Source organism: Hemicordylus capensis, chromosome 1 (genome assembly GCF_027244095.1).
Source record: "Hemicordylus capensis ecotype Gifberg chromosome 1, rHemCap1.1.pri, whole genome shotgun sequence".
Taxonomy (NCBI): domain Eukaryota; kingdom Metazoa; phylum Chordata; class Lepidosauria; order Squamata; family Cordylidae; genus Hemicordylus; species Hemicordylus capensis.
Genome location: NC_069657.1, coordinates 376749824 through 376773614, shown reverse-complemented (window position 1 = coordinate 376773614; position 23791 = coordinate 376749824). Strand labels below are relative to the sequence as shown.

Here is a 23791-nt window from a genome sequence, read left to right as displayed (position 1 = left end):
CGCCCTGTTGCCCCCTTTGTCTGGATATGACCGGAAGTCTCCGATGTGGCTGTGCGCGGTACACCCTCCCCCGCTCTTAAAGATAGACACCCCCCGCTGTCGAATCAGTTCGGAGGCCCATAAAGGGCCTCCGAACCGGTTCCGTGCACATCCTGTGTGTGTGTGCAAGCATGCCCCCATCAACTTCGCAATGCCTGGACCAATATGAACCAAATTGGGTACAGCTGTAGTGAGTGACACATAGGGACACCTCAATGGTGTCACTTCTAATGAGGTCATCCACCCTGATTCAAGATAGTAGATGCGTGAACTTCTGAAGTGCAAGAGGGCTAACTTGTGAACTGCCTAACTGTTTTGAACCAAATTTGCTACAGCTTTAGAGACACACAGAAACAACTGAATGGCATAGTTTATGATGTTGTCATCCACCCTGATTCAAGATAGCAGACACATGAATATTTAAGTTGCAAGTGGGCTAACTTGTGGACCGCCTAACCTATTTGAACCAAATTTGCTACAGGTGTGAAGATGGTAATTATTAATTAAGGTTATAGTGAAAGGACAGTAAGCAGATTAGTTCTTACTAGAACAACTTGTTTTATTGTGGTAAAAATATCACTAACTGGTAAAAGATCTGGGTAGGCAAAGAACAGAGTCATGAGTCTATGCATCAGCAACAAACCATTTACTTCAGTGGAACAAGATTTCATCCATATATTTGTTCCCTTTAAGACAAAGGGGGAAATGTACAAAAGAAAGAAATGGGCACACATTTATACATGTTCCAAAACTGGTCTTTAACCAAGCAAACAAAATGGTAAATGCTTGTATCTATCAATACAGTATTTGTTTTACTAGTTTGGCTTTGACTGAAGTACAATAACTTTTTAGCAAAGCATTTTAAGATTTAAAAGTGACACACTGCCAAGCGCCTTATTTGGTGAGCTACAGATTCAGACTGTGGAAAATAAAAGTTTCATGAGAGAATTTAAGGCATACAAATATGGACTGCAGATTTTTTAGAAAAAAATGTTTGTTTTGGAACCATTTACTAACAAATTCTACAAGTCCTCCCCTCCTCCTTCATCATTCTGCACGGAAATAGAATAGAACAGTCTTTCATTACTGAATTAGTACCAATATGGTTGAGGGGGTATTTATAAAGTCTTGTTTCCAGGGCATTTTTGGCAGAAATTCCTCATATACAGTTCAAAGATCACCTTTTAAAAGCAAATTCAGAGAGTGACACAATTCAGCGTCATTGCATCAGCCCAAGAAAGGAACAGCTCCTTATGATATGCAATATTCCTCCATCTAATGCTGTGCTTATACTGTTGGCAGGCGAGAAGCATTTTACAAAATTATTGTACCCTTTCACCATGTTTGACCTCCCTCCAGACTCAGTGCAAAAACCTACCACAGTTACACATGCAATTGTACCCACCTGCAGAACAGATAAAACACAGGTCCATTGGGTATTAGTACACAACTAACATGCAACTGACCCAGCAATACACACTAGTATGATCACAAGCTCAGCTTTTCAAGTACTCTGCTCTCAGCCACATTATTTACCTAGAGCAGGGCTGCATGACTTTGACCCTCCTGCAGACACTGGACTGCAACTTCCATCACCACTAACTATTAGCCACTGTGACTGAGGATGATGGGAGTTGTAGTCCAACAACAGCTAGAGGCAGAAGCGCTCTTACACCTGGACTTTGGGGTTGAAGTCCAGGGCTTCCACACCCCCTGGAGATGTTCCAGAAGGTGGTGCTGAACAACAGCTACTCAACCACATGGGAATTATCCTATAGGATGTTTCAAGTTTCAGTCTTGTTCCCTTTGATTTTACAATTTACATGAAACTACTGGGAGAGGTCTGGAGGCTTGGCATGAAGAGTCAGACAGAAGCTGATGACAGTCAGCTCTACTTCTTCTTTTCAGCAAATATACAGGTGAAACTCGGAAAATTAGAATATCGTGCAAAAGTCCATTAATTTCAGTAATGCAAATTAAAAGGTGAAACTGATATATGAGACAGACGCATTACATGCAAAGTGAGATAAGTCAAGCCTTAATTTGTTATAATTGTGATGATCATGGCATACAGCTCATGAAAACCCCAAACCCACAATCCCAGAAAATTAGAATATTACTTAGAAGCAAGAAGACAAGGATTGTAGAATAGAACAATATCGGACCTCTGAAAAGTATAAGCATGCATATGTATTCAGTACTTGGTTTGGGCCCCTTTTGCAGCAATTACTGTCTCAATGCGGCGTGGCATGGATGCTATCAGCCTGTGGCACTGATGAGGTGTTATGGAAGACCAGGATGCTTCATTAGCGGCCTTCAGCAATTCTGCATTGTTTGGTCTCATGTCTCTCATCCTTCTCTTGGCAATGCCCCATAGATTCTCTATGGGGTCAGGTCAGGCGAGTTTGCTGGCCAATCAAGCACAGTACACTGTATACTTTTCAGAGGTCCGATATTGTTCTATTCTACAATCCTTGTCTTCTTGGTTCCATGTAATATTCTAATTTTCTGGGATTGTGGATTTGGGGTTTTCATGAGCTGTACACCATGATCATCACAATTATAACAAATTAAGGCTTGACTTATCTTGCTTTGCATGTAATGCGTCTGTCTCATATATCAGTTTCACCTTTTAATTTGCATTACTGAAATTAATGGACTTTTGCACGATATTCTAATTTTCCGAGTTTCACCTGTAGATGAGGTGGTGTAAGTCCTGAGAAGAGCTTTTTCAGGGATGGCATCCTTGCTGCAGAACTGCGTCCCAGAGTGGCCAAATAGGCCCACGTAGTTTTGGTCTTCAGAAGGTCAGTGAAGACCATCATATTCCACAGGCACATAGGAACTGGTTTTAAGTTCTGTCTCAATCTTTTTTTGAAGTTTTATTTGGAAATTTTGTTGGCTGCCACAGATGTTTTAATATTTTAGTACTGCTCTTTTTTAACATGTGGGATTTCAATGGCAGATATGTGTTATTTATCAGTGCTGCAAGCCTCCCTAAGGAGCTTTTAAGCCATACTGTGTCCCTACAGAGTAGCAAATTTGGTTCAAATCGGTTAAGTGGTTCACAAGTTAGCCCACTTGCACTTCAAAAGTTCATGCGTCTGCCATCTTGGATCAGGATGTATGACATCATCACAAACTATGTCATTGAGGTGTCCCTGTGTGTCCCTACAACTGTACCTGATTTGGTTCATATTGGTCCAGGCGTTGCGAAGTTGATAGCAGGGGACACACAGATGGACACACGGACACACACACACACACACACACACACACAAAGCCGGGTGATCTCATAAGCCTACGGGAAAGGCTAAAAATAAATATATTCACACGTTGACTTTTCAAAGTTATTTGGCTCTCCCAAGCAACCAAAAAGCCTCAAAAATATCAACATGATATGTTTTTAAAAATAGATATGGTAAAATGAGTTCAAGTTTCAATATAATATTAGGTCTAATTCTACCTGGAAGTTCTTTAGGATGCACCAGGTCCGGTTGGTTTAGAGAATTCCCAGCATACACAAACCACTCCTTTACCACAGGATACTTTCCATGGACATCTAAAAATTGGAACAAGGAACTAAATGTGAGAACCATCATTTTACAACTAGAAGTTTTAAACTTTTAAATACAAGACAAATACAGATCTATGAGGTTACACCATTGGTCCATCTAGCAAGGGCCAGGTCCTGGTCTGAGAAGGTCCTCAGTAAAGTGCCCTCTGTGGCCTCCCTCAGTTGGCAAAGGAGGGCTCACTTTGGCATTGTATGTTTCCTTTCCACCATCATAAGCAGTGGTGGCAGCAGCAAAGCTATCCTCTGCGCCCACTGTGGGCTCACTCTGCTGGAATACAAAAGAGTCACCTACTTTATCACTGCTTCTGCCATCTGGAAATAGAGACTTTCCTCCAGAGACCCTCCATCATTGCAAGAGTCTCTGTAGGCATCCTTCAATTTGTGGATGGGACAGCACTCCTCCAGGAACCACTGAGTTTATGCAGGGGTCCCTGGAGGCAACCTCCCATTTTCAGATAGGACACTCTCTCAGTCAAGAGAATTGCTCTGGGGTGGAGCAGCATAGAGGTGGACATATCAGAGGTTGGTCCTATTGGATGTAGGATGGTCCTACATCTATGTAGATGTAGGTTGGTCCTACATCTAGCTCTCGGCCAAGAGAATTGCTCTCCTGGCAAAGCACAGAAGTGGACACTGCAGGGATCGGCCCTCTGACTCCCGTCCTACATATAGTTCAGTATTGTCTGCATTGACTAACTGCAGCGCTCCAGGGTTTGAGATGGAGGACGTTCCCCTCCTTACCTGGGAAGATGCCAAGGATTGAACCTGGAACCTTATGAATGCAAAGCATGTGCTCTACCACTCAGCTATGAGTCCTAGATATCCTGTACACCTAGGGACAAGTTATCTGAACTCATACATTCAAATAGTTTAGAAATGGAGAGGAAAGTAGCTAACACCCTGATCCTACAAATTTGCCCAGCTGTGATATGACACAACAGAGTACTATGATCTGACTTAACTACAGCAGCATTCTGGGCAAATCTATCTTGATATGGTGCAGGGAAACAGAAACAAGTCACTTAGTAACTTCATCTGTAACTGTAACTTGTGTATTTTTGGACCAGACTTGGTCATAGCTGAAAAAGCCTTAGACTAACGAATAGCTGAGTTGTCTCCAGCCCTGTCTTCGTCTCACTTCTTCATATCTAACAACTTTGACCTCATGAAGCCACCTCTGGGGCTGAGGGAATGGGTATTTTCCCAAAGGCTGACACCAGGCCCTCAACGACAGTAGCAGCAGAGCTCCCAGCCATTTTAAAACACTGCTCTGAGGATTTACCATCTGCACTCAAAGCTGTGAATAAGGAAAGCTCTGGAGGAAAGAGAAGGCAGGATCAGGAAGCAGTGTGCTCCAGGAGACAGCCCTGCTCCTTTGACCAACAGATATCTTTGGCTTCATGAGATCATTTCGGGGGCAGGGTTGTTTCCCTGGAGACCAACCCATGGGCAAGTTGCCCATTAGGGACACCATGAGAGTGAGGGTGCCCTGCCCTTTCAACTTTTAGATGGAAACCATTCTGGGAAAAGGAAAGAAAGAAAAGCAAGAACAGAAACTGAAGTATGTATCAGTAATACTCTCACTAAGAAGATCCAAGTTTTGCAGAAGAACAAGACATGTTTTCACAGTGTTGTTACCAACATTGTAAATGACCCTGGAATTTAAGGACAAAGGGCAGTGTATAAAAGCAAAGAATAAAATAAGTATCTACATCATAGCCTATATTACATAATGCTTTGCGTGACACCACGATGCTACATTTTAATGCACATTGTTTATATTTATGCACTTTATTTTAATGCACATTAAATGCAATGCCTCTTGTCTCACTGCTTTCAAAACCCTTCCTGAGATCCACCTTTCTGTGAAGCCTTTGGCACAGCATCTTCCACACCATCCCCTACTGTCACTAAACTCAAGAAAGTGTCATAGGAACATTTGCATATTCTTTCCTTCCCTCCATTTCCCTCCCTTTCCTCTGTTGTTTTCCTTGTGTTCATAGCCAGATTGTAAACCAGTCAGGGCAGAGAGCTGTCCTCTCATTCTTTGTAAAGTACTATGTACAAAGATGGCACTATGTACATGGATTAATTATCCAAATTAATAATAACAACAGCAACTACAACAATGATTTTTCTATAGATCACGTTTAACAACAGCTAGGTTTATTTATTTATTTTTATCCAAAGTCAGAACATAAAAGACAAGATCCTATAAAAGAGCAGATTTCAACTAAAAGATTTCAAACAATTGCTTTAAACGAAATTTCATCATGTGTGTAATAACCTTTCCAGTACAGTACAGAAGACTCACATATGTTCAAGATTTCTAGAGACTTATGTTTTAAGGAGAAAAGAATAACACATTAGAAAGTCTAAATTTAGTTGTAGGAATCTAATCATATTTCCACATTTCAGCAACCAGCATCTTTGCTGTTAATAAGCTAGGGCAAGATCCATAATCCTGCTGCACTGGCATGAACCTCTTGTCACAGGCAGCCACTCTGGCTAACTCCAGGCATAATGTGGGAGTAGTCACAACCACTCCCAGCAAGCAGGACGGGAACAGAGGCCTCTGATTCTGGCCTGGGAGCTATGACAGCTGATTTGAACAATCACTGCAGCATCCTTTGAATCCAGTTCCCCGGTATATCTGCAGTTTTGCAAGGCTCTCGGCACAGCACATCATCAGGATTGTGGATTAAATATTAACCCTCTTTGAGCACTAACATTATCTAGCATTTATGAATAAGGTGCCACCAAGATATTCTCTTAAAACGACTTACTGAGAGGCTTCATACACAGTTTCTGGAATGAATTCAAATTCCTTTTCCTTAATACAATATTCACTGCAATACCCTTGCATCACTATTCCATCTGTATGAAGTCCCAAGGCATGGTCTGAAGACACATGTTGCATCAGGCTTGGCTTGGGTCTGCTCTGTGATTGGACTGCTCAAGAACCCCTAAATAAGCTGCCCTGAGTTCCGTGAAAGAAAGGCACAATACAATGTAATAAGTACATAAAGTATTCCCAGACTGGAATCTGCATTTACAGGGGGACTAGGGGGACTTGAAGCCCTTCTGCTTTCCCATGCTGCAGCAACGCTATTTGCTCCCCATCTGAATCAGCAATGTGTCTGCTGCAGAAGGGGTGGGGGAAGACCCTCCTCCTCTGCTCCAAATGGGCTAGCTATATGTCGAAGCTGAGCATACTCCTCCCGGCAGCCTGGCTGACAGGCTTCAGAAAATCAGCACTAAATACTCCCATTGGAATTATCAGGGCAAGTAAACTTGTCCCATTAATTTCAATAAGACTGTTTATCAGTAACTTAGTATGGATGTGACTGTAGTAGCCTGTCTTCCTAAGTGTAATGTTTAAATTTGTATATTTTATGTATATACATGTGTACACATACACACTTACCTCTTACAGTTATGAGATGGGTTACTCCTGTCACTGGCTGACATCCAGACTAAGTTACCATCTCATGGTTTTCACATCTCATTGTGTATTTGTGTAGGTATCAATTTTTTCCTACATTCATGTGCAAAACAATTCCCTGCTAACTGAGCAAAGAGGCACCTTTTTGAAAAGGTGATTCTCTTTACTGAGCAGGGGGGAGAGCAACTTGCCCTATCCAGCCCCAGCACAGTTTCCCTCCAGTGGCTGTTGCTAGTGTCTAACTTACATTTCTTTTTAAATTGTGAGCCCTTTGGGGGGACAGGGATCCATCTTTACTTATTTTTATTTCTCTATGTAAACCAGTGGCGGAGCCTGACTGCCAGTGGCCCGTGTGCGGCCGCGGAGGCGGCCCTGCTCACCCCACCCCCTGCGTCTGCCACGCCCCCACGTCTGATGTCAGATGTGGGGTGTGTGGTCTGGCTCCTGAACAGAGCCCCGCAGCTCCATTTGGGAGTTGGGAGGGAGCGAGTCAGGCCAGCGCAGCACTGGCTGTTTAACTCCCAGAGGGGCCGCGCGTCCCCTTCGACTCAGGCTGGCGCTGCGTTTGTGGCGTGGCCCGGAGTGGCTCTTTCCTGCAGGGAAGAGCCGCTCTGGGCCGCGCCGCAAATGCAGCACCAGCCATTTAACTCCCAAAGGGGCCACACGGCCCTTTGGGAGTTAGACTTCTGCTGACGCTGCATTTGCAGTGCAGCGCAGCCAGGAGCAGCTCTTCCCTGCCTTAAAGGCAGGGAAGAGCCGCTCCTGGCTACGCTGCGAACGCAGCGGCCCTTTAACTCCCGAAAGGGGGCCGTGCAGCCCCCACTTGGGAGCTAAACCAGCACCCCCACATCTGTCATCAGACGTGGGGGGCGTGTCGGGGCCGCGAAGTGCGGCCCCTGATTGGGTGCGGCCCGGGTTCTTTGAACTCGTTGGCCCAATGGTGGCTCCGCCCCTGATGTAAGCCGCTTTGAGAACTTTTGTTGAAAAAATGGTATAGAAATATTAGTTGTTGTACTACAAAATTGCTCTTTTAAAAGTGATGCATGCTTTAAGAGGACTCAATCAGAACATCAGGTGCCTGTTATCCATTACTAAAATTGACAGCTTATATAAATAATATTATTTACACAGTGTTACAAAGAACAACCACCAGCTGAATGTATATTGCTCCACAGCTGTCAACATGTAACCACACAACAGGAAATGCAAAGGGATTACAAACCACTAATTTAACGTTCTTCTGAACAAATAAAGTAAAAGGCTCTCCTGCTAAGGCTAAAGTGAAATGATATGCTACACTAATCACACACATATCATTTACTACCACACTGAAATGCCCGTTGCTTATTCAAGAGACATTCATATGCTGACTAAAAATGAATAAAAATCCTTTAAACATCTTAGTTCCTAGGGGACCAGGAAGCAAACAATTAAAAAAATATATAGGTTCCATTTGAATGATCAAAATGTAACACTGATAATACCGAAAACAAAAACAAAGTCACACCTCACTGTGTTCTCCTGCTTTATTGAAAATTAAAGTGCAGCAGGGGGAGATTTCCTTAAGGTTCCAGTAATCAGGGATGCAAACCAACAGAACACATAATAAAACAAAACCCAGCCTGGCTGGGGGTGGGGGGCTGCTTTCAGGCCAGGTGCCAGAAAAGCCATGACAAGGCCTGTTCTCAGTTTTCATTGTTTAGCAACATTCCAGGTTTGGTTTGGTGAAATATGGAAGAGCAGAGACTAGGGCTGTTCTCACGACTGTAAATATGGTGAGAGGAACAAGCACCCAGCTTTGTTTCAGTCCCCTCTGAACTCACTCTTCATCTTCTATATGAGATCCAAAATCTCATGCTTCTATGTCACACCATGGATATTTGAACTGCACAAAACTCAAAATGAACAAGCTCATGATGAAAAACTGCTATGAATAAAGGTTTTGAAGTGGTGACTATAGAAGAAGAATGGAACATGAAGGAGAAGGTGGAAACTGAGGAAGCTGGATGTTGGTTCTGGATGGGCAGCCAATGTAGAGGTAAGAAATGAAGCTTAGGCAGATCACCTGGGTGAGTAGGAAATGCCCACACATGGTGTAGCCAAAGCCAATACAGGAAAACAACTTATTATGGAACGTCACACTATAACTGAGAAGAGACATTTCTGTTATGAAATACATGCATATACAGTGGTCCCTCGACTTACGAACTACTCGACATCTGTAGTTTTCGACTTACGAACGACAAAAATGACCGGAAGTCGTTGCCGGTTTAGATGCGGCTTCCTCGACTTACGAATTTTTAGATGCGGTTTCCTCAACTTACGAATGTTTCCAGACCTCCGTGGGTGCGCTTTTTGACTTACGAAAATTTCGACCTACGAACGTGCGTTCGGAACGGATTAACTTCGTAAGTCGAGGGACCACTGTATTTGCACTATGCTCACTGCCCATATGATATATCTGTATGCTCTTTGGGGGCAGTTAGGCGGAGCCAGATCTTGTGCATATTTGCTCGGAAGTAATCTCTATGTCCAACAGGCCTTACTCCCAGGTAAATGTGCACTGAACAACAGCCTTTGTAAGCTGTACTGCAGTGTATAAAGCCTTTGTTTGTTGTACTGCATCTTCCCTCCTAGTGTTTAGTGTAAAGGGAAATATTACAGACTGAAAAAGGTGCAGAAGACGGCAACCAAGATGATCAGGAGCCTAGAGCACCTTCCATATAAGGCAAGGCTACAACACCTGGGGCCTTTTAGTTTAGAAAAAAGAAGACTGCGGTGAGATATTATAGAGGTCTATAAAATCATGCATGGTATGGAGAGAGTGGATAGTGAGAAATTCTTCTCCCTCTCCCATAACACTAGAACCAGGGGTCATCCCATGAAATTGATTGTCAGGAAATCTAGAACCAACAAACGGAAGTACTTTTTCACACAACGCATAATCAACTTGAGGAATTCTCTGACAGAAGATGTGGTGACAGCCAACAACCTGGATGGCTTTAAGAGGGGTTTGGATAACTTCATGGAGGAGAGGTCTATCAAGGGCTACTAGTCGGAGGGCTATAGGCCACCTCCAGCCTCAGAGGCAGGATGCCTCTGAATACCAGTTTCAGGGGAGTAACAGCAGGAGAGAGGGCATGTCCTCAACTCCTGCCTGTAGGCTTCCAGTAGCATCTGGTGGGCCACTGTGTGAAACAGGATACTGGACTAGATGGGTCTTGGGCCTGATCCAGCAGGGCTGGTCTTATGTTCTTATGTCACCTCACACTTGGGCAGGAACATTTCTCAAAGTAAGAACAGTAACAACAGAAGCTGGGACATTAGAAACCAAAAACAAAACCTTGTAGAAGATTAAAGGGGGAAAATGCTTTGAAAACTTAAAAAGCCTATGAATCAATCATTTCATTCAAAGCTCTGTGCTGACTGTTTTGGTTTCTGTGCTGTACTGTTTTGGTTACATTAAGTTTTGCCTCCTGTTATATTTCTAACACAAAATTCTTGCTCAAGCACTGTTATTAAGTAATTTCGTTTATATCTGAATAAGAAAGGAGGTAACACTTTGGAGGCAATCTTTGGAGGCAACTCCCCGGAGTTGCTCTGCTGTGATGCCTTTAATGGGTTCTTTGTGAATAAGCTCTCCTGTATTCGGGCCGACTTGGACTCCACTATTTCTGCAAGGTCTATGGAGGAGGTGTCCAGCAATCCCTCTTGCAGTATTAGATTGGATCAGTTTCAATCTGTGACTCCTGAGGATGTGGACAAGCTGCTTGGGGCGGTGCGGCCTACCACCTGTTCTCTGGATCCTTGCCCGACTTGGCTGCTTTTCTCTAGCAGGGAGATTGTTGGAGATGGCCTAGTTAACATCATAAATGCATCGCTGAGGGAGGGTAGGGTACCCCTGTGTCTGAAGGAGGCAATGGTTAGACCACTATTAAAGAAGCCTTCCCTGGACCCCTTAGCAATGGACAGCTACAGGCCAATCTCCAATCTCCCTTGGTTGGGCAAGGTGATTGAGAGGGTGGTGGCCAACCAGCTTCAGGCAGTCTTGGAGGAAACTGATTATCTAGACCCATTTCAAACTGGCTTTAGAGCTGGCTATGGGGTTGAGACAGCCTTGGTCGGCCTGATAGATGACCTTTACCGGGGAACTGACAGAGGGAGTGTGAATCTGCTGGTTCTTCTGGATCTCTCGGCAGCGTTCAATACCATCGACCATGGTATCCTTCTGGATCGCCTGGGGGAGTTGGGGATAGGGGGCACTGCCTTGCAGTGGTTCCGTTCCTATCTCTCAGGTAGATTCCAGATGGTGGAGCTTGGTAACAGTTGCTCCTCAAAACAGGAGCTGTTATATGGAGTCCCCCAGGGCTCCAATCTGTCACCAATGCTTTTTAACATCTACATGAAACCGCTGGGTGAGGTCATCGGGAGGTTTGGTGCTGGGTGTTATCAGTATGCTGATGACATCCAAATCTACTTCTCCTTTTCATCTTCAGGAAATGGCACTCATTCTCTAAATGCCTGCCTACGGGCAGTAATGGGCTGGATGAGGGATAACAAGTTGAAGGTGAATCCAAGCAAGACGGAGGTGCTCATTGTGGGGGCTCAGAATCTGAGGGGTGAGTTAGATCTCCCTGTGCTGGATGGGGTTACACTCCCCCAGAAGGAGCAGGTGCGCAGCTTGGGAGTATTCCTGGACCCAGGCCTCACCCTGGTATCTCAGGTGGAGGCCATGGCCAGGAGTGCTTTCTATCAGCTTTGGCTGATTTGACAGCTGTGCCCATTCCTTGAAGAGGATGACCTCAAAACAGTGGTGCATCAGCTGGTAACCTCCCAGCTTGACTATTGCAATGCGCTCTACGTGGGGCTGCCTTTGTGCGTAGTCCGGAAACTTCAGTTAGTTCAAAATGCGGCAGCCAGACTGGTCTCTGGGGTAACCCAGAGAGACCATATTATGCCTGTCTTGAAACAATTACACTGGCTGCCGATATGTTTCCGGGCAAAATACAAAGTGCTGGTTATTACCTTTAAAGCCCTGAACAGCTTGGGTCCAAGATATCTTAGAGAGCACCTTCTTTACATAATCCCCACTGCACGTTAGGGTCATCTGAGGAGGTCCGTCTCCAGTTACCACCGGTTCGTGTGGTGACGATGCAGAGGCAGGCCTTCTCTGTGGCTGCTCCCGGGCTGTGGAATGCACTCCCAGCAGATATTCATAATCTTAATTCCGTACTGACCTTCAAGAGAGCCCTAAAAACCCATCTGTTTGGCCTGGCCTTTTAGAGTTTTAATTAGTTTTAATTGTTTTAACGCTAACCTGATTTTCAGGGTTTTAATTGTTGACATAGTTTAATTGTTTTTTAAGATGTTTTTAATTGGTGTTAATATTTATATCTGTTTTAATTGTTATTGGTTTTAATGGTTTATGTTTTTAATTGTAAACTGCCCTGAGCCTTTTCAGAAGGGCGGTATAAAAATCGAATAAATAAATAATAAAAAATAATAATTAATAAATAAATAAAATCTTCCAGCCTATCACGAACTAGTATTCAATCTTTGGGAAACAAAAACATATTTATGTTAAAACAACAAAATATTGCTATGCGTTTTTTAAACCTATAAGGCTAGTCTAAACAGAACCATTTTGCTCTGCCTTCTGATCATTCACAGCTTTCAGGAGTATTTTATTATGATAATTAAAAAACAACAATAACCTCCTTTAAAAGTTCAAAAATACAATAGCATGCAAGTGCACACCATTCCTATTTTAATGTTTTCTAATGGTGGTCTTCTTACTAATTATATGTGGATTGCTCGCAGATGTTAGCTGCACAAACTTGGATGTAGAGATTTTATAATTCACAAATATCTTTTGGAAAGCCTGTAAATAAAAAGCCTGGTCCAATCAGTGCTCTTTGCCCCAAGTATACGTGACTTCAAATGTTACACAGTAAATTCCAACACAACCCTTACCTTTTGCAGACTCCAACAGGACAGAATAGATATGTTCACGAACAGGGCGATAGACAAGTGCCTGTCCAGGGAGTTCTGTATCATTTTCATCTTCCAAAGTGTTGCTGCATTCAATTTCTCCACAACTTAGGACTTCATATACTGAACAGCTTTCAGCTCTCACATGTTGGTCTTTAGCTATCTGTTCTCAGGAGTTCAAAGATATTATTTGTTTTGGTTGATGTCAGGTATTATTCAACAGCCCATTCTCTTTCTACACAGTTGGGAGGCCAATGACAATCTCACAGAAAAGGAAAAAGACATAGAGGCGATTTTCACGATCGCCCAAAAGTGGGCTAAGAGAGCCTAGCCTGCTTTTGGGCGATCGTGTGCTGCAACGGGAGCTGCATGGCTCCCGGCAGCTAGCCGCCCTAAATACCCCTCCCTTTAGCCGAAGTTAACGGAGCGGAGTTAACCCGTCTTTTTGCTTGTGTGTTGCCGCGGTGCGTGGTGACACATGAACAGACCCCTTACCAGGCTCGGGGGTCTCTCCCAGATTCCCCGTGCACCTGTGCGGGGCACCCTGGAATTTCTGAGGGCCGCGCAACCCCTGATCCCCACAGCCCCCGCTGGCTCCATGAGAGAGCCAGCAGTTGTGTGAGCAGCCAATCCGGCCGCCCAGGGCTGCCTTCTTATGGTCTGTGGAAATCCGCAAATCCCCTTATGGCTCCTCTCCCTGATCATGAGGCTCACCTCATACAATCCTACCTCCAAATACAAGGTGGTTTGAGGGAATATAAGGCATGATGATAATATGGACATTATATACAGTGGCTGACATGCCCCAGAGCATAAGGTGGGCAGTTCAGAACTGCTCTCACTGCTGTGGGGCTCTAACACACACACACCATGGTGCTGTGCAAGAGGGCTGTTCCAGTACAACTCATGCGATTGCAGGTTGCACGCCACTCACACTAGGAATAAGCAAGTAGCATGCAACCTGTAATTGAGAGTAAGAGTATGTTGTGCTGGAACAGCCCTCTTGTGCAGCACTGTGGGTGGGTGTATTAGAGCCCTGTCTGTGTTACACTGCAGGACATGGCAGCCAATGAGCTGTATCCCAACCAGTACTTCTGCAAGCAGAAGATGTTCCAGTCACACAAGGGGGTAGAGATTATTTTTGCTGAACCCCCTTCCCTCTACAGCTCCCTGTGCCCTCCCCTAAAATATGTCCCTGAGGGTTGGGGGCCCCTCAGGAGCACATTTTTGCGGGACATGGGTTGCAGAAGGAAGGCAGAGCAACAATGACTCCTCCCTTCTTGCCTGCAATCTCTCACAGATATAGATATATGTCTCACTTGATATATATATATATATAGAGAGAGAGAGAGAGAGAGAGAGAGAGAGAAATCTGGTCAATTTAACCCAGCATTCTCTTTCCCACAAACAATAAATTTGTTGCCAAGACGCCTTCAAGAAGATGAAAAACAGGGCCTTTTATTTTTATTTAAAATATTTATACTCTGCCCCTCCAGTACACTGTTGCTCGAAGTGGCTCACAAAATCAAGTAAAGCAGATACACTATAAAAACAATATAAAATTAATAACAAGTCTCAGTTACAACCAAATTTAAAATTACACATTAAAAAGTTAAAGCCCACCAGAATAAAGCTAAAATATTAAAACACCTCTCTAAATTGATGGGTCTTCAACACTTTCTTTAAAACCCTGAGGAAGGGAGCATGGTGGAGCTCTTCTAGGAGGGCTTGTAGGCAATTGTGCTCTACTGCTGTTGCTTTCCAGCAATGGGTATTCAGCGGCATCTGGCCTCTGAACCTGGAGGCTCCATATTACCATCACCACTAACAGCTATATATGAACTACCATGAACACTGATTACCTGAAAGATCTCCTGATCTGGACACAAGGGCACATCTTGTTTGACTGATTCTGCCAATGATTGTACGAAGTCACAAGGAAGCCACGGAGACTGCTGCCCAGGCAGAAGATAAGACTCTATTCCTCTGCAAAGGACAAATTTGTCTGATCCCATAGGAAGCCTTTCTGCCAAAGCTACCAAACTATTATATGAACGAGGAATCACTGAAATATAGTTTGCTACAGCCAGAATTGTGCTAGTCCTTCTATCGTTGCCCCATCTTTTACCATAATATGAAGCTAGGCATTGATTCCGAAAACCTTCCATAATGTTTGCAGGAATGATATCTGTGCCAAGAAGACAGGCAAAAAGTGGGAGGTCAACTACACGGAGGCCCAGTCTGCAGCAAAGATTCTGTCTTGAGAACATAACTGTTTCCATCTTGTGCAGGCAGAGCTTACTAATTGAAAAATAGGGAACAGTGTCATAAATCAAGTAATCTGTATCTTCTCCCAAAATTCCCATACACTGGTTTTGTAGTCCATAAGAAGCCACTTCATAGTCTGCCTCTTGCAACGAACTTATTGTCTCTTGCCCAAGGGTCTTCAAGGCAAAGCGTGTAAAAGTAGACAACCCACTTGGAATAAAGAACATTTCTCTCCCAGGTTGTTGTTTATTAATCTTGATGAACTCGAAAACCCTGGCTATCTCTTTGTTATTTTGCAATCTGCGTTTGATCCATGCATCTCTTTTTTTCTGCTCTACCACGCCATCAAAATAAAACACAAGTTTGATACCAGCTGCTGTAAAGGTATTTATAAAACCTTCTAGGTTAGAAAGATATTCTCGCCACTGGCCACCACAGACCCAGGATTCTGGTGTGTACCATGTACGGAGGCAAGACATGGCATCAACCACAATAACAGGAATGGATCCAGGAAAATTGCTGCAGTGGTTTTCTGCCATTTCTTTCAGATTTACTACTGTACACACCCCTGGACAGGCATTGGTCACAAACCACAGCAAGCCTTTAACACCCATATCTGAGCTCTATATAAAATTCAGTTCCTTCAGCAATCTAAAAGGAAAAAGGAAATAGACTAATTATTCTGAGAACCACTGCAATAAGGAACACCATCTCAGTGTTCTGCTAAACTAAAAACACATTCCTTAGCACTTTCCAACCTATGTATAAAGGCCTTTCCACAAAGTCAAGTCTTTCTGCATTAAGAGCACATTTGTTATTTATTTGTACAACAAAAGACATTCAGATTTGGGAATGGTAACCTCACCGTTTCAAGAACACTGTATTTTGGGGGCACTGTACATTATAACTGGGGACATGTAATGCCTGCCTCATATGGTGCAAACTGCAACAAGAAATGGGTTTGCATGAGATCACGGTTGGATATAGGTTGTGATAGAATCAAGTAATGAGTGACCAAAGTCATCCATCTTTCCCACTCAATGAATTATATTCTGTTATTTGGTCAAACATGACATGACAACTTTAAAAAGGGCTTTCAAAAGATATCTGGATATTGTGGCTTCCTGCTGCACAACTTGTTCATAGTGGAATTTTATTCTTCTATTGCTGCAGCTACAGGAACATGAGATTGCATCTGGCTGCTTAGCTTGGCATGCTGTCTTGCAAGGTCCAAATTTAGTCTCATAAGAGACATGCTGTCTCCTTCTCAAGACTGTTGTGGGTGCATGGGGTTATTTAGGGCAGAACAGCATAGCGCTGGGAAGGAGAAGGACATAGCCAGAGGGGTGGTCTGGGCTCCTGAGGAGAAGTGCGGCTGAGAGATTAAGGTCCTGAAGGAGAATCTGGGTGACTTTAGACCCCTTCTCCTCCTTTCTGAGGCACTTGGGGAGGGAAGCGAGCAGGCAGTCATGGGGGGTCCATGATGTACTGGACTCCAGCCCATGTGGGCCCAGAATATACCATATGATTCAGGGGTGCACAACTCAAATGCCTTGGTGGGCCAGAACCATCCATGACTTAGTGCATGGGGGCCGAAGTCAATTTTCAGCACATTAATTATTACATTAAAATTATTTAAAATATTAAAGTCATTTTAGTTACTTGTTGATCTCCCCCATTAAGGGACCCACAATTTTTAACAAAGGATATTGGACAGAAAATAGGCCTAAACCCTGCCGAGTCAGTAGGGAACCTGGAGTGCATGCCGACCCCAAATAAATGTGCTTTCCTCTCCCTAAATCACTGTCACTTTCTGGTTGCAATCCTAGCCATGCTTTGGGAGTAAGCTTCACTGGGTATACTGTGGGGCGCATTTCTGAGTAAACATGCATAGGATGGCACTGGCAGTTTCCAGCTCCTATGATATTGCAGGATATTCCTACCTGGGGGTCAGTAAAAAAGTTCCTGTGATCCGGATCTGGCCCCCAGGCCTTAAGTTGTAAAGGTAAAGTGTGTTGTTGAGTCGGTGTCGACTCCTGGCAACCACAGAGCCCTGTGGTTTTTCTTTGGTAAAATACTGGAGGGGTTTACAAGCCTATCAATAGGCTCAAGAGAGATTAAATAATCTATTCTATATGTGAGAACTTTCAAAAGGCAGGTTCTCCTATAGTTCAGTGTTACCAAAAATTTAAATACTACGAAGACCAGGAGAGCAAATTTCCAAATACGTATGCAAAATCAGAGTAATTAATAGCTGAGCTAACTGCTATTTAAAAAGCAACTCCAAATTTTAAAAAATGAGTTTCCTATTAAAACAAAAGACAACAGTTTTGATTCTGAATGATCCAATACTTCCCCCCTTGTTTTATGTTACTGAAAAGAAATGTCCCTCATTTCTAACACAAATAGTGAAGAAATTCATTGCACATTTTAATTAGGTTGCTTTATATTTCACACTGCTGATTTCTTACATTTTGAATTACAAACTACCCCTGAAGTGTTACATTCAGTATGCTTTATTCAGAAAAGGTGATTAAGGATTGTCAATTTGCCACTTTAAAAGTTGCCTATGGGTTTAGTTCCTAGTTCAACTGAATATTCTTGTCCTTTGTGTATAATTTACAAGTTCATTTTCATTGTAGTGCAAAATTATAGTGTTTTAAAGCAATCTAGAACTAAACAAAGTGATTTTTCAAAGCTTTCCTGAATGCAATTTCTAGACACACAGTTATATCTGACAGATACATTGGTTTCTTTCCAACTGTATGAACTAGTCCAAATTACTCATTTCTTTTTTAAATCAAGAATGGCTAACTGGCAGTCCAGGGCTGGATGCAGACCTTGAGCAACTTTATCTAGCCCCAGGTGGCTCCATTAAATGTTTATATTGGGCTGGTTCAGACATCACACAGAACCTCAGTTAGAGCCAGGCTCCACACACTGCCCATGATCCTTGGGAATGTACGCACGCTCCCTCTCCCCTTCCTGTGTGTCTACTTCCTATCTAGGTTAAAATAAGCCAAGGTTAGTTGTGTCATCCAAATCCACAAATCTGAGTTTATTCTCCTCTACTTGCTTTAAATAACCCAAGATCTGTAACTTACTTCAAACCTTGAGTACAGCTCTCGGGTTATCTGAAGCAAATAGGTTAATCCAAAATAGATGGGTTTTGACTACACAACCAATCTCGTCTTGTTTTAACCTAGATAGGAAGTAGATGCTCATGCAAGAATGAGAGAGCACATTCCCAAAGCTCAGGGATGTTGTACAGAGCACGGCTCTAACCAAGTTCTGTGTGACATCTGAACCAGCCCATTGATTACATTTGTATTCCAGTTTTCCTTCAATCAGCTTCAATTAAAAAATTTCTCTCACAACTACCCTCTGAAATGTAGCAAAAAATATTGGCCACTTTCACTTATAAGAAATTATTCTTCAAATATATGTGAAAGAGAACTATCCCATGCTTAAGGTTAAGATCTCTCCTTAGGTTTTGCGCCCAAAGTCCCAATTATGACTGAATGCATGCATTCTGGAACTGTGAAGTCCTTACTACAAAGTGACTTTACGACCTGGGCTTTGAAATACTGGCTAGGCAAAACACATTACTGGCCCTGGACTACTGTCGGGAGAGTAGACCAGCAAATGAGAAGTTGGCCATCTTTGCTTTAAATAACTCCCAAGAGAGTTTGCAACATGTGGACCCCTAAATGGAGCAAGTGTTATCATTCAGATGCTGATGTGTGCATGACACAGCATCTTATGTACAGCACTTCTGGCATGCAATACAATTCACAGACTTTATTATCTACAGGTGGAAATATGCAAAATAATTTTGCTTTTTAAAATGAAAGCTAAATGGCAAATGCAGGGCTGTGCTATGATTGCAAGGATGCCTCATCTGGTGCCTCTTAACACTCTATCCACTGATCCACACTGCCTCTCAAAAAGAAAACCTAGGGAATAAGTAATCCCTATCAGAATTGCCATTATTAGTTCCTGCCATTTACCACCTCCATAATTCCAATATCTCCTTTAACAGGCTTTCCTCTGGGTAGTATTAGAAGAATCTCCCAATCCACTTCCAGCTCACCTGCCCCTTTCTCCTTATATTCCAGGAAAGGGGAGGCTTAGATCTGTCATACATTGCCACAGGGTTTCTTATAAAAAATGTAACCTCAATGGGAAGTGAACACTTCCACAATTTCCCTATTTGTCAACACTCTAGAATCACTTCTATACAATAACTACTTCTTAAAACTGTGGCAATGCAAACTCCTGATATTGCTGCTGCCCCATCATTGCCTAACCAAGCCATGGCTAGAACCAGACAGGCAAAGGGAAAGAGACACAAGGGCTTGCAGTCCATTCATTATTTTTATGGTTTGTTCATAGTTTGGACGTTTTGTCCATAATAGGTAGCAAAATTATGGATGGTGCTTTTGTGCATATTTCTCTTAAGAAACAAAATCCTAGTAGACAGCATTAATTCACATGAATCATAGTCCATGCATTTGTCACTTGGATAGACTGAACTGAAAGATACATTGCATGCCAGTATGGCGCATGACTATTAAATTCATGACATTTCAATGCCAGATGGGGTAATCTCAGCACAACACAACACTTGCAAGAAAATGCTGAGTCTGTCTTCTCTGGAGCTCTTGCGCAATGCACCAGTTTAGTGAGGGGCAGGAACTATGAGTCCCTTGGCGCCTTCTTCTGGTGGTGAAATCGCCTGATTAGAAAGCGGCTTCCTACCCACTGTTGTTCCCCACCAGAAGCCAAAATTCCCACCAGAGGCCTAGAAATTGCCTATTTGTCTTTGAAATTCCCTGCATGAATTCCTTTTTTGCCCTTGAAATTCCCTGGAGAAATTAAAAATTATATATGTGATAGACAGGAAATTGATCAGTTATTTCATATATAATATTATATATAATTTTTACACAGCAAAAGGCTAATGAAACTGTACTCTTATGCTTTGTAGTTTTAGCATGTTTTCGGTGTCTCTTTCCCCACATTTTATTATATTACATGCTCTGCACGGCGCTACAGTATTGCTTTCTCCCCCAACCACCCTTTAAACTGAGACAGTTCCAATCACTCCTTTCTAAACTTCTTAACAAATGGTTTTCTTTTTTATTCTTTCTTCAGTTCTCTTCGAATTAGTCTTGCTTGGGGGGCAGGGGCGGAGAAGGACCTTCATTTCCAGAATTTGTATCCTCCATTCTTTGTACTACAAAAGAAAATTCACCAGACACTAAAGAAAAAATTTGTTATGCTGATAAATATTCTCATGTGAGGTAGTTGCTTATTACGTGCACTTATTCCTATTCAACTCAGAGGCACGATGCCTCTCAATCCAGTCTCAGGGGAGCAACAGCAGGAGAGAGGGCATGCACATACCTCTTGCCTGTGGGCTCCCCAGAGGCATCTGGTGGGCCAATGTGTGAAACAGGATGCTGGACTAGATGGGCCTTGGGCCTGATCCAGCAGGGCTGTTCTTATGTTCTTAACTCCTTCTGGCTATTCCCTTCGTAAAAAGGCTATAGACTCCCTTCGTTATACGTACGATGTAGTCTACTCGCCCAAATGCAGAACAAACCATATACATACTAGGGATGTGCACGGAACCAGTTTGAAAGACTGGAGGTTCAGCTGGTTTAAAGGTGTGTGTGTGTGTGGGGGGGTAACTTTAAGGACTGGGGAGAGTGCTCTTCCCCCCTACACTGCATTTCCCCCACCGGCACTGTTTTCAAAAATAGTCCTGCCAGGGCGGCAGCATACCTCCTTGCTGCCCTGGTACACTGAGGACCAGAAGTGGCCACGGCACGTGAACAGGGGCATAACGAGGCTGGAGTGGGCCCAGAGACAAAATTTTAAAATGGGCCCCTCGCTGATACACACACACTCACTTCACGTGTGACTTGCCTCTGTGGGGCCCCTCGAGGCGTGGGGGCCCACAGGCAGCCGCCTCCCCTTGCCTAATGGTAGTTACGCCCCTGCATGTGAATATGACGCGACGTGCAAGCAACCATGACATGCATGTGCACATTGCAATGTGCACATCTGCAGCGGCCACTTCCAGTCCGTGACACAAGGGGTGACAAGGAGGTACACTGCTGCCCCAGCAGGACTGCTTTTGAGAACAGCGCCCGGGGAGGGGGGGAGAGCACTCTCCTCAGTACTTAAAGTTATCCCCTACCTTCAAACCGGCAGTTGCTGGTTCTGTGCACATCCTTAATACATACATGGAAATGCAGTCATAAGATCTTTACTCACACCTCAGGCGTTTGGAACTGAAAGTGAAAGTAGTGAAACCGCAACAGGAAAATAAACTTTATCTAAAATTCCCTACATCACCTGAATTTTTCTCTGCACTTCACCACTTTTTAGGTAGGATACCCTTTCCCCTGATTTTTGACGCTAGAACCCCCTGCATTTGGGAAAAATCCCTGCAGAGAATATCACTGTTCCTACCATGTTGGACTTTGAAGCAGCAAGATAGAAAAAGCATTGACACTTTTGAACTTTGGTGCTGGGGAAGACTTTTGAGGCTACCATGGACAGCCAGAAAAACAAACAAATGGATCATAGAACAAATCCATCCAGAATTTTCACTAGAGGCACAAATGACCAGGCTCAAACCATCATACTTTGGACATATTATGCGAAGATCCAGCTCCCTTGAGAAGTCCATAATGCTGAGAAAAGTTGAAGGAAAGAGAAGGTGGATGGACTCGATTACAACAGTAATGAATGCACCACTGAGAGACCTTAAAGGCCAAGCTGAAGACAGATCATCCTGGAGAGAATCTGTCTATGTTGTCGCTAAGAGTTGACACCGACTTGACGGCACTTAATCAATCAATTAACCAATCAGCTCGCTTTTGCTTCCTCCACGAGGCACGGGAGAGGTAAGGGCAGGGGTGGACAAACAACCTACGGGCGGGGACGGTGAGGCTGCTCTGGGTTTTGGCCTGGCCTTAGGCGCCAATGCTAGTGACTGTCCGCTTTAGGGGAAATGCAAAACCTAGACGATATTAGAACCTGCCGCCGACTCCACCCTTTTACGCGCTAACAAACCAACTACCTGACTAAGCGGCCTCTTCAGTTTCCCTTCGCACACCGACCCCAACGGCTACAGTACTTGTGGTTCCCTAGCAAAACTTCCGGTTCCCATTCATAGAGTCCACTTACAGGGCAAGAGTGGAGGAAATTCCTAAGAATGAATGTAAAGCCTCAAATAAAGCAAGCTTAGCTTTTGTGGCAATGCTTTGAAATAGCCATTTCCTTTGTGCAGAAAAAGTCAAAAGAAGCTAAACAAGGATGGCAAATTGACATATATATTATATTATTGCATTATTATGGATGGGCATGGACTAATGTTTCAGTCTGCTGCATCAAAAACAACAGTCTTACAGCAACTTAAATAGTAGCAAATGTATTCAGCATAAGCTTTCGTGAACTACAGCCCATCAGATACACAAAGTGTAGTTCTCAGTGGTCCAAAACATTTTGCTGCCTGAGGGGAAGGCAGCTAAGCCTCTCCTCCACCCCACCCATCTGCAGGTGGGTGCTAAGGTAAGGTCAGGCCTTACTCCTAGAGAGGAAAAGATGAAAGAGTCATGCCAACCCAAGCATGGTGAGAAGGAGGAAATGAACAGCATGCCTACCTCAGTGGGGTGAAGAAGGGTGGTGGCAGCAGAAAAGCCCGTGGAGTGGCGGCAGGGGGCCAGCACTTGCTGCCTCTTGTCTTGTGCCCCTCCTCGCTCTGCCTCATGGAAAGACCAGACTGCCCATGGTGCAGTGTGCATGTGTAAACACGTGCACACAAGCGCAGGTTCTTGTTGGAGTCTCCCTTTGAAGTTGACTTGAAAGATCATGACTTTCAGGTCAGCCTCAATAGAGTGTTCTGGTATATTGAAATAATCTCCCACTGGTTTCTGGATATTGGCATTTTTAATGTAAGATTTGAGTCCATTTTTTTTCTTTTGCGTAGCGACTAATCTGTTCCTGTGCATAGAGGGCAAAGGGGCATTGATGGTAGGTGATAGCATATATCACAGTGGAGGATAAACAAGCAAATGAGTCTGTAGTGGTTTACCTAATGTTCTTAGGTCCTGTGTAATGTTGTCTGAGTGGGTATGGGATCAGAGCTGGCATCTGATCTGGTCCCTGTCTTTGTGTCTCTGTCATATAGCTTGTTGTTGTTATTATTATTTACATTTTGTATCCCGCTCTTCCTCCAAGGAGCCCAGAGCAGTGTACTACATACTTAAGTTTCTCCTCACAACAATCCTGTGAAGTAGGTTAGGCTGAGAGAGAGAAGTGACTGGCCTAGAGTCACCTAGCAAGTATCCTGGCTGAATGGAGATTTGAACTCGGGTCCTAGGAACTCCGGTCCTAGTCCAGCACTCTAACCACTACACCATGCTGGCTACATGATTGGGGTACAGGTTTATTTA

The 23791-nt window shown here is 43.6% G+C and overlaps 1 protein-coding gene across 2 annotated transcripts in view; it reads right to left on the bottom strand.

Moving 5' to 3' along the window:
* Nucleotides 1-22480, bottom strand: part of FAM120B (family with sequence similarity 120B) — a 61066-nt gene extending 38586 nt beyond the window's left edge. Inside the window, exons 1-4 of one of the 2 annotated variants that reach the window (XM_053297736.1) lie at nt 22417-22480; nt 14915-15971; nt 13035-13215; nt 3506-3601 (exon numbers count right to left, since the gene is read on the bottom strand). In XM_053297736.1, coding sequence (XP_053153711.1) covers nt 3506-3601; nt 13035-13215; nt 14915-15934 — 1297 coding nt within the window. In that variant the 5' untranslated portion in view covers nt 15935-15971; nt 22417-22480. Of the gene's footprint in view, nt 1-3505; nt 3602-13034; nt 13216-14914; nt 15972-21979; nt 22108-22416 lie in introns of those variants that run through there. The other variant, XM_053297746.1, reaches the window with a different exon arrangement.
* Nucleotides 22481-23791: the final 1311 nt, after the last annotated feature.